The 11,508-nt window shown below is 40.8% G+C and overlaps 1 protein-coding gene across 1 annotated transcript; it reads right to left on the bottom strand.

Annotated features, from left to right (window-relative positions):
• Positions 1-2,926: 2,926 nt before the first annotated feature.
• On the bottom strand, positions 2,927-9,075 carry LOC6050365 (xanthine dehydrogenase 1). The gene is made up of 7 exons (XM_038261212.1): positions 9,036-9,075; positions 8,799-8,971; positions 8,652-8,741; positions 6,314-7,085; positions 5,996-6,255; positions 3,064-5,494; positions 2,927-3,000 (listed from the first exon to the last, which is right to left on the bottom strand). The coding sequence occupies exons 1-7, from the start codon at positions 9,073-9,075 to the stop codon at positions 2,927-2,929; spliced, it is 3,840 nt and encodes a 1,279-aa protein (XP_038117140.1).
• Positions 9,076-11,508: the final 2,433 nt, after the last annotated feature.

The following is an 11,508-nucleotide window of genomic DNA, read 5'->3' as shown; positions in this document are numbered from 1 at the left end:
ATTAATTTTTTTTTTGAAATTAAATATGTCTTTATTGAACATTCTTATAATAATTACATTTCTTTTACATGATAAGTGGTATGGCCTAATGCTCTTCATCTTTGTTGTATTTTTCGTTTTATTATTAACTGATTACATTTATTTATTTGCTTCAAATTGTTTTACATTATTGCATTGAATTGAATACATTTGGGTAAGAAAGAAAAAAAAAACACTTTAACAACTAATCCTAACCTAAAACTAAAAAAAATAAATCCATTGAAATATTCAAAATCACTAGAACGAGTAAACTACGAACTGTATTTTAAGATGAATGCTCCAAGCGTTCTTACTTGTTCTTGGCGAGTTTTGCAACCACGCAGTGTTGTTGTCATCTCGATGAAAATGTTCAAAAGTTCTTGTGGTGAAAACAGGTCACTACTGCCTTCACCCGTTGATGTTGGTTGGTTTTCTTTCGGTTGCTGATTGAAGCCTGGAGGTGTTGTATTCTCTGCAACTTTTTGCCGCTGATTCAACGGCAATGGCTGCAGATTTGGAACCACTCGAACAGATCCTGCTCCAGGTGACGCCAAAGCAGGAAAATCCACGTCCGTGTATGCTGGTGGTGTTTTGCGACGATTTGGTTGGTGCCTCGTCGTCGCTTGCTGCCGAATTTTACAAACTCAGCACGTTTTGGGCAGCTCCGATTCTTGGTAGAATGGTCGCCGCCGCAATTGAAGCATTTCGCTTCGATGTTCTCGTTGATTGTTTCGCAAGCTTGAGTTTTGTGCTCACCTCCGCAGGTTGCACAACGACTCTTGATGAAACAGTTCCTTCCACCATGTCCAAACTGCAAGCAGTTCGAACACTGTGTCACGTCACGGTGCACTGGACGATAACGTTCCAAAGTCACGATGATGTTGAAAATTGCCCGAACTGCTTTCAGCTCAGACGGCGTTGTCGATCCTCTCTCGAGATGAACCAGGTACAGTTGATCACGATACTTGATGTCCTTGTTGTGTCTCGTCATCTTGAAGACTTCGATCACGTTCAACTTCAGAGTTTTGAGCTCTTCTTTCAGCACACTCACATCCATGTCGTACAGGCCTCGGAGGACCTGTTTCATGGGGCGTTTACCTGGATCGTCATGGCTGTAGTATTCAATCTTTGTGTTGTTCAGGAAATCCCGAACGTAGTTGTAATCCTTTCTGGTAGGTAGCAGAATTTTGAGTCCATCAGCACACAAGCGAATGGAAGCTCGTAAAGCACCAGATTTGATAAACCCGGTCAGCCACTTTCGCACCGAATCCGATGACGATGTTTTCACAAAATGGGTGGCAACTTTTCCCGTCGTTCAAATTCTTCCTTCTCGCTCACGTCCACAGGGAGGGTAGCGAACTGGTTTCCAGACGAATTTTGAGCGTCCTTGCTCAAACTACCTGGCTTTGCAGGTAGCGCTTCGGCATTCTTTAGCTTCTTCAAATCTGCCGATCCTGCTGGTGAGGACCGCCTCTTTTTCTTGCCCTGAGGCATTTTTGCACTTTTAAAGCACTTTTCAGGAGCTAAAATCCAGGAGTACCTCACTGAATGATGGTCCACAAAGGAATCTCCATCTACCGATGAATTCAAGCAAAACAATGTAAATGGGCCGAAATCAACATGTAAACAAAGAGTCTATCTTGCCTGCGTCAGTTGATGTTTACATTAGAAACGAGCAGGATAGACTCTTTGTTTACATGTCGACATTGACCCAATTACATTGTTTTGCTAGAATTCTTCAGTCCCTTCAAACTGCATACTTCGATTCTCTTCATTCCTCTATATTTTCTCTTGCTTGAAGGATCTCTTCCTTGTCGGTCCCTTGGATTCTGTTTAAAAAATCTCTTCCGGTTGTCAATAATTTCACTTCCTCATGGCTTGCATAGACTTTTTTCTTTTTTTTAATATTTATAAAAGCAAGACATAAAAACAACAAAGCATAAACTTATTTTTAAGGTCTATTTTGTTTTTTTTCTTTCATTTTCAAGAACTGGAAAAACATGCCTGACAAAGGCCAGTCTTACATATTTTGCTCTGAATTTTTGCATATTGAGAAATTATTTATTTTCAATCAGCAATCTTTTGTCACTAAAAAAGCAAATGAAAAAAAGATCACGGTCAAAATTCATGAGTATGATTAAAATTCAATTGAAAATAATTATAAAAAAGCGTAGAAAATATTGTATGCACTTTCAACATGGCATTTTCTAGGTTATCTTAATATTGGTTACATTTCGTGAAATTTGGTGTGTTGGAATTATGGTCTCCATGAAAATTTCTATTTTGAGCTCCCGAGCTAGGATGCTATGGGGAGGAATCCAATAATTTTGCCGCCCGTCGCCGAACCCTCTGAGCAACGATGCTATGAGAAGTTCTTTCTGGTCAGTAAAACAACAATCGCACATCTTAATGTCTAGTAAATATAATTTTGCACTACGGGTAACGCGACGCCCCAAACGTCAGCCTGCCTTCCGATCAACGATGATATAGAAAAGGCTTATTTATAAAACATAAGGAATTTGGACATTTTACGCATAATTTCACACATTAAGTACATCACGACGCCGTGCCTTCCGATCAACGATGTTATAGGAAGGACTTCTTTAATATGCCAAACAATGAGGATTATAAACGCACTATACAAATAGTGAATTTTCCCATAACAAAATCACTTTTCTCAACTAATAATTATTCAACAATCACGTGGTCACACTGCTCATTAACCACTCGACGAGAAAAAAAACCACGCGGCATCGCTGCCTGCACCGTACGCAGCAAAAAAAAATCACATGATTAATATTTTACGACCGCGAGCCTCCACTGCAAACCAATTAGATTCAATTAGACAAAAATAAAGGGAGCAAAATTAGTCAAAATCGAAAAAACAGACGTTGGTATAAACAGATTTTTATTCGCTTATTAAAAATTGTTCCTTTGTATTACCGGTCAACAATAATATTTTATCAATTGTCATGGCCGAACCTAAAATGAAACAACTTTAATAATTAAAAATGAACAAACCTCAGCCAAAATCACCCAACTCACCCATCGGAAGCCACTCCTCCGGCAGTCCCGCATCCCGCCTCGCCGACATCAACGCATACCGCAGCGCAAAGGTCGTCGACACGCCCAGCGTATAGCCCGGCTCGCCGACTCCCTTCGATCGCAGCGCTCCCACCGGGTTCGATGCTCCGCGCAGCAAATTTACCCGGAAATCGGTCGGAATGTCCTTCGCTCCCGGGGGCTTGTAGTTCCACGATCGAATGTTGGTCAACGCTCCGCTGGTTTTGTCGTACTCGAGCGATTCGGTGAGGAAGTATCCGACGGCCATGATGAACGCTCCCTCGACCTGTCCAATGTCCAGGCCGGGGTTCATGCTTTCGCCGGTGTCCTCCAGGATGTCGACGCGAGGCAGTCGGACGGCTCCGGTTAGGATGTCGAGTTCGAGCTCGGTGCAGCAGAGGGCCCAGATTGTGTACTGGGGGTGGTTGGTGGGTTTTGTGAGGAATCGGGCTGTTAGGTCTAGGTTGCTGGCGAAGCTGTGGGCGACGAGGACTTCCCAGGAAGCGGTCGGGTAGGATTCGCGGATCGGTTGCATTCGTTCAACGAGGATTTCGCACGCCTTTTGGACGGCGTAGGCAATGTTCATGTTGGTTGTGCTTCCGCCACAGATGAAGGCGTTTGGCGAGGACATGCTGTTCAGCGGTTTGATGGATACCTTATCGAGTGGGATTCCGAGGACATGAGCCGCAACTTGGGCTGCCTTGGTGTGGATTCCTTGACCCATCTCGATTCCGCTGTGGGTAACCGATACCGATCCATCCAGGTGGTGAATCGATACGAGGGCATCGAAGGTTCCCATGTGATTGATGGGGAACGCGACCGGGACAATCGAGATACCTCGCTTACGCCAGCGGTTAGCCGCGTTGAATTCGTCAATCTCTTTTCTTCGCTGATCGAACTCTACATCGGTTCTGAATCGAGGAAGAAGCTCAAGCATTTTACTGTCCGCTGGCATGTTTTTCATGCGAACTTCAAGCGGATCTTGACCCGTTTTGAAAGCAATGTGTTCCATGATTGTTTCGGTGGTGGCGATAGCTTCGCCCGATCCGGGCGCCCTAAGCCATGTGTTACTTGCGACATCGGTCAGCGATGTGCGGGACACATGTCGCCAAGCGCTTTGATCGTAGCAATTCTTAAAGGTCTCCTTGAAGAGAAAAGATAGCGGCTCGTTGGGAGAACAACCCGAGTCGTGGGTGTACGTGTTGGACAGCCGGACGATCTTCCCGTCACTTTTGACCGCAACCTCGTAGTCGTTCCAGAGTCCCTGCCGCTTCCCAACGGAACACATGTTTGCCTCCATCGTTAGCACGAAGCGGACAGGTCTCCGGGTGTGATGCGCAGCCAACGCACAGGCACTAGCAATTTGAGCGCTACGAGTTGCCTTTGATCCGTACGCACCTCCAAGTCGGCGACTGAAGTAGTTGATCGAGTTTTGAGGTATCTTGAGTAACTGCGCGATCGATGCTTGGACCTGGCCAAGAAACTGCGACGAACTGTACACGTTCATCCCGTCCTCGATCGGAACGCAGATGCAGGTATGCGTTTCCATAGTGTAGTGATACTGTCCGCCAAGGTAGTACACCCCCTTGAAGGTTAGATCCTCGCCCGTTGCGGTGGCGTACGCCTCACCGGTCACATGATTGGGCTGGTCGAGGATCCGATGTGTGGCGTTCGCTTCCATGAGATCTACGATGGTCGCATAGATGTTATCTTCCCTCGAATCACTGTACGTTATGGTAACCAAGTTTGCGGCATGATTTGCGAGCTGAAACGTTTCCGCAACGATCACTCCCACAGGTTGACCATGGTATAACACCTTGCCACTGCACAGAACTTCCTCCGCGGCAGCCCCAATCGGAAACGTAAAGTTTATCCCAGTCTTAAAAGGCATGAAATCGTTGAACCCAGGAATATCCTTCGCCGAGAAGAAACCCACAACTCCACCACACCTCAACGCTTCCGTTGCGTCAATATCCAAGATTCGCTTCTGCGCTTCAGTTGCCGTTACGTACGCCGCGTACAGTTCGTTCTCGTAACAAGGCATATCGTTGATGTAGCTTGCCTCCCCGGAAGTCTGCGCGAGAGCCTCAATTTTGGGAACGTTCTGCGTCAGCGGCCAATTCTTCGGATACGTATCGTATGACTGTGCGCCACTGGACGTTGGACGCTCTAGCATCGCCTTCCCAGAACTGAATCTGGGACTTACTAAATTCACGTTGCGTGGAGCGATGTTCAGCACGAAGCGGTATAACAACCCGAGCGCCGTCTGCTTCCGGTAGGCAGGGCTGGGCTCAGGAAGCACCCAGTCCGGGTGCAGTTCCGCGTCCAATATCTCAAGAACCTCCTGGAGGGTTTCGTTGCGGAAGAGATTTTTCCCCACGAGGGCCATTTCCGTCAAGGTAGCGTGTGTGAACTGAAAGAAAGCTTGTTTCAACCATGTGCTGCTGTCGATGTAGTGTTCTCTTGGCTAAATCGCCCTTTTTTAACTTGGCACGAGTTCGAACAACTTAAGCAGGTATTAGACTATGACAAACAAACTCGCACCTTTTGACAGTTTGCCTGCACTTATTTGTAGAAACGTTATGGCCTATTTACAATCAACTTTACTTAGGTCACTACGGAAGGAATCACCAATGTTATAGGAATCAAACATCGGGCCCAGTTTGCTACGATGTTTTGGCAACATCCTGTTGACTATGTTGACAGGGTCATAAGTGACAGTTAAGTAGGCTGATTGTAGATAGACCATAAGCCTGCATACATTTTGAGTTGTTTGCGAGTTTGGCAAACTGTCAAACACGAAAAAGTGCGAGTTTGTTTGTTTGTTTTTCATAGTCTAATACCTGCTTTAGAGAATATAAAAATGTCGACAAGAGAGCACAACATCAACGTAGAAAAAACAACAAAACGTTACGCTTGGGTGGATTCCCCCGAAGCAGACGGACGCCGCCGTCACGACGCCCTGCTTGCTGCCAGCGTCGTTGAACTTGATCATAAATGCGGCGTTCACGTGGGCTTTCGAGTTCTGGGCCCGCGGTTGCACCTTGTACGAGCGGAACACGCATACGGCCGGATCCAGGGCCGGTAACACCACGTTCAGCAGGAGCTTCTTGGTCATGTCAATTTTCAAGAATTGTTGAGGGGTTGCAGTTTGGACGGTTCCGTCCATGCTCACTTTTTTGGGGGGAGAGGTATCTTTAGTAGGAGGTTAATTAGGAATTTGAGATCGTACTTATCGTCAGCTGCGCTCCAACAGACTCCAGAATAAGGTATAGATCGGATGGAAACTCATGGTGTTGATGTTTGATAGAGAGGTTTCCAGCAATAGTTCCAACATTCCGTACAGCTTCATGGGCTATCATGGTGACGTGTTTCGCCAACTCCAGACAATAGTGGAACTTGACATCACTTGCGGCAGCTTCCTGAAGAGTACGGATCAACTCATTCAAAGTTACATTGGCACCAACGATCAAGTCACTTCCAATCCACTGCGAGCTCAGTTCTTGGACCGATTTCACGTCAATGAACACGACCAAATCTTCCCTACGTCGATACACACCATGTCCTGTATTCCCTGCAACGAGCATGTACGGTTTGCTTCCAATTCTGGCGAAAATGTCGAATATCTCCTGCAGCGAATAAACTTTGTGCCACTCTCTACCATCTTCAAAGTACATATCGATTCGTTGATCTTCTTCACCAGCACTAATGAATGAACACTTGGATGAACAATTCCCGGTTCTTCCTCGAGCACAACCCTTCTCCAAATCTTCAATGTCACGACACAACCCAGTCAGCTTTTCATCAGCATCACCAGCAAACGATTTGAACGCGTCCAAGATCGGACGATATCCCGTACATCTGCAGATGTTTCCTCCTAACGAATTTTCAATCTGCTCCATCGATAGCCCTTCCTTGTTCGAATCCAGCAAGCTATACATACTCATGACCATTCCGGGCGAACAGTAACCACACTGACTCCCGTGGAAGAATGCCAACCTTCGCTGGACCGGATGCACGGCGTGTTTTCTAGAACAAACTTTTCAGGAAAAAATAGTCATCGCTACTTTCAAATGTGTCTTATAGGAAATTTTCTCAGCTTTCCAATGCTTCTAAGAGCGAAATGTTTCGTCGGGAATTTTCTGAGATATTTCTATTTTAAGTTTTTTGATTTTAAATTCCGTTATTATTTATTGGAAACATCATACTGACAGTTTAGAAAACTTGTCAAATGATGTGTTTCATGTGTCATTTACTCATCAAAATATGCAAAATAAGACAAGAAGCAACTTTGTAGAAAGTTGCAAACCTCTAAACATTTTTAAATTTATGTTTTGTCTGAGTTTTTGAATATATGGGATTTATTCAGAAATTAAAATCATATAACAGTGAACAAACATATATTTTTACAAGAATTATTAGATTATTACATATTTTTTGTGTACAAATATCACGTTTCTGCTCCGATTTAGCTTGTTCAACCGAAACTTTGGCAGGTTTGTGATTGTTAATGGTTTTATTGAATTTAAATGAATAATTTTGATATTTTTTTAAGCAAACATCAACCAGGAACATAAACACAAATATGATTTTAAATCGAAAATGTACTACATAGTACTGTTGCAAGCTTCAAAAGTCATATTTTCATGAGTATAAAATATAGATAAAATTTTATGAAATGTTTGCTGTTGAAAATGCACTTAAAAGTAGCAATAATACTCGAGTCTTCCAATTCAGAATGCTGAAAACACCGTCACAAACTTTGTTTTTGTTTGAACATTATTATTTATTATTTTAACAAAAAAAATACAGATAGAAACTTTCTTTCAAAACTATTTCAACAAAAATCAAGAAATAATTTTTTTATATATAATATGAGATTGAAGATGAGAGTCTCATAAACTTCTAAAATATTGCTAATGCATAGATCATTTTTTTTGAAAAGTATTTCTCCTAAGGCTTGCAACAGTAGTTTGTAGTTCAATTTCGAGTATTAAACATGTTTTGTATCCATGTAACTGATTAATGTTTGATTAAGGAAATATGATATTTATTTATAAAAATCTTGTAATCCCCTATCAATCTCAAATCTGTAGAAATTTCGGTAGTTTTAGCTAATTCCAAGCTGAATCAGAGCAGACCGATGTTATTTGTACATAACAATTAAGTTATAATCTATTTGTTCTTGTAAAATTAATATTTTAATGTGGTTTTATGATTATAATTTCTGAATAAATCCCACATATTCAAAAAGTCGGTTAAAACTTCATTTTCAAAATGTTTAGCGATTTGCAACCTTCTACAAAGTTGTTTCTTGTCTTAATTGCACATTTTGATGAGTAAATAACACATGAAACACACCATTAGACAAGTTTTCTGGACTGTTAGTATAAAGGTTCCAATAAATAATAATGGAATTTAGAACCAAATAACTTAAAATAGAAATATCTCAGAAATTTCCCGATAAAACATTTCGCTCTTAGAAGCATTGGAAAGCTGAGAAAATTTCCTATAAGATACTTTTGAAAGTTGCGATGACTATTTTTTCTCCTTAAGGTTGCCCAGAAAACACGCCGTGGATGGTATCCGTCCTCCTTGGAGCCGATCCCCTCCACCGTGAGGATATCCATTCCGTGGCACGAAAACACTGAAAATAAGCACTAATCCAGCTGGTTAGACAGTTATTAGTAGCAGTATGTCTGCACTAAAAGTCTTACCGAATTTACAGCATGACTCGTCGGCTGCCTGGTCACGGGATGAACTCCCTTAATATTCACGATACAGGCTCCACAACCGCCCTCCAAACACATGAACTTGGTTCCCTTAAGATGAGCATGGTTTCGAATGAAGGTGCTCAAAGATGTATCCACCGGGACATCCTCAGGTGAAACTACAACCCACAACAATTTCCATATCAGACTCCAAAATTAAACATTACAAATTTGCAAACCAACCGTGATAAACCTGCCCGTTGATGGTGAAGACGACTGCCATTGCGCGATGCGAGCACTGTAACTGGAATGCGTCGACTGAATTTGAAACTGACCAACTGTGGCTGGCTACGGGCCGCCCTAGACACGAAACCAAAATGAAAATTTCATGTTGGACGTGTGCTACTCGAGCGGAAAATGTTTACTTTATCTAGTACTGTAAACCGGGGTGACACTTATAGTATATTTCTTTATTTTTCAAAAAATATTCAGACGGTAGAACTTGCCTCAAGATTAAACAGTCATAGTAAATGATTTTTGTATTTTTTTAGAAGAGACATACCATCCTGCATTTTTCGTGAGTCTTTTTGTAACCTTAGGCTATTTCTTCAAAAAATTTAAACGAAAAAAGATCACGACATCACCTTATAATTTAACTTTTAAACTTAAAGATTGAAAAATCTCATAGAAGTGGCGTGTATTTTTCTATCAGTGATTTTTTTCTTTCAGAAAGCTCGTCCAATTTCCTACAAGTTTGTCTTTTACCACTTTTTGAATCGATGAATTATTTTGATTTTGAATTACAAAACACAATAATATTTGAATAACTTACGCTCTTCTCAAATGTCATTTTCGAGTACAATTGGGTCTATATACACAAAAATGGCTTATATAAGCCTTGGAAGGGTCGGGTACAAAAGTATCAGAAAAATTCCTGATTTGAGCTGGAATTGCTTACATTCATTGCGACATAAACTTTGAAAAAATATGCACAGAAAAAAAAAACATGGTAATATTACATCTGGGAAGGGGTACATCTTTTATGTCAGAAAAAAGGTGTAATTTTACCTCTGGAAATGTGTAATTTTAACACTTTTCTGGTGTTATGTCACTTTTTCAGTCTAAATTGAGGTAAAATTACATCATAAGAGAGGTAATATTGAACCTTCCAAAATTACAGCTTCCAAATTTACATTATTTTTTTCTGTGTGGCCTTTATGAGAAAAACAATAAATTTTAGGAATATCTTACGGTGACATGGGAAACCCGTTCTTGGACAACTTCTGTTCAACAACTGAAATCAATTTCTGAACTCGTTGTTAATTTTTATTTTTCAAAAAAATCTTGATTCTGTTAATGATAATCGGGATTATCAATCTCACGCCGGTTTACGGTACGACAGTGATTTGCACGAGGCTAAAATGAGAAAGCTTTCCGCGCCAACTTTGGGTACTTGCGTACGCTAGGACTTAGTAATGGATTAACTTTGGTCGAGTGCATAGTTTTTGCTTGTTGTTGAAGGGCTTCAGTTTGGTCGAAATTTGTGTAGGAAAAATAACTATTTAAACATGGATGTGGAATTTAGCATAAATGGAAAGATTTATCGAAGTAAGTATTATTTAGGATAAGCTTGATCCAGTTTTCAAACAATGTTCAAGTCTTTTTTTTTTGCAAAGTCTTACGCATTTTTTAGCAGGGTAATTTTGAAATTTTTTCTTGACCTAATTTTCCACATTTTGAGTGAAGTTTTTCTTACGAAACCGTACTAGTATAAATTTAAAATGAAAAAGCGATATTTGATGTATTTTTTCAATCTTGCCATTTGAAAGAATTATAATTTGAATATTTAATAAAACCTTTTAGCAGTGTCCCTTGGTTGTAAGATTTCTACCAATAATCTTTTTTTTAATTTATAGATTTTTATTCTAACGATACAGTAATATGGTTCCAAACTTGGTTCCAAATGTAATTTCAATTGCAATTTATAACACCCAGCATTGAAAAGTTCGATAATTTCTTCTTGAGTGGTGATAATTAATGTCAGAGTTGCAAAATCTTTAAAGCAAGTAACTTGTTGCACAGTTACTTGGTCTGAAAATCATCAAAATATATGGTATTCTATACGACTCTAAAAAGTTATAAACATCTCAAGTAGGATGCAGGCAGGATTGCCAGATCTTCAAAATTCGAGGATCATATGAAAAAGGCCGATAAGCATTCTGACCGGTAACTTTTTTGCAAAACTCGAACTGTAAAACAAAAGCGGGCCTCCCCAGTTACCTTCCAACACTGCGGGGTTTGTTAAAAAAAGTTACCGAAAAAGTAAGTCGAAATGCTTATCTGCTTTTTTCAAATGTTGATCCAGATATGAAAGGTCTTAATTAGGTCTTTCCAATTATTACTTTACATAGAAACCAAAAGTACAGCCGGCTCTCTGGCTGTCGTCTATTTTCTCGATATCAATATTGCTCCAGCTATCAATAAATTTTTCAGTCCCTTCAAAAAGCATGCTTTGTTTTTTCGTTCTATAATTTGATACCTCCCGCTCTCGACGGTCCCTTCAATATCGACAACCATAGAGTCCACTGTATGAACAAAACTCGATATTTTGACATTTTGGCTCAATTCTGAGGGTAGATAAAGTTTCAGCGTTCATGTATAAACATATAGTTGTACAATTTTCGATTTTGTTAAGCTGATCCCATATATTTTTCGC

Source organism: Culex quinquefasciatus, chromosome 3 (genome assembly GCF_015732765.1).
Source record: "Culex quinquefasciatus strain JHB chromosome 3, VPISU_Cqui_1.0_pri_paternal, whole genome shotgun sequence".
NCBI classification, from domain to species: Eukaryota; Metazoa; Arthropoda; class Insecta; order Diptera; family Culicidae; genus Culex; species Culex quinquefasciatus.
This window is presented reverse-complemented; position numbering and strand designations above follow the sequence as displayed.

What these genes read in the sequence shown, in the direction of transcription:
- LOC6050365 (XM_038261212.1), bottom strand. Translation starts at nt 9,075, where the DNA reads ATGGCAGTCGTCTTCACCATCAACGGGCAGGTTTATCACG. An exon ending in TCGGGGGAATCCACCCAAGC is followed by an intron (nt 5,495 to 5,995) that starts GTAACGTTTTGT and finishes GCTTTCTTTCAG; the next exon opens with TTCACACACGCTACCTTGAC. An exon ending in GGAGGAGTGGCTTCCGATGG is followed by an intron (nt 3,001 to 3,063) that starts GTGAGTTGGGTG and finishes GTTTCATTTTAG; the next exon opens with GTTCGGCCATGACAATTGAT.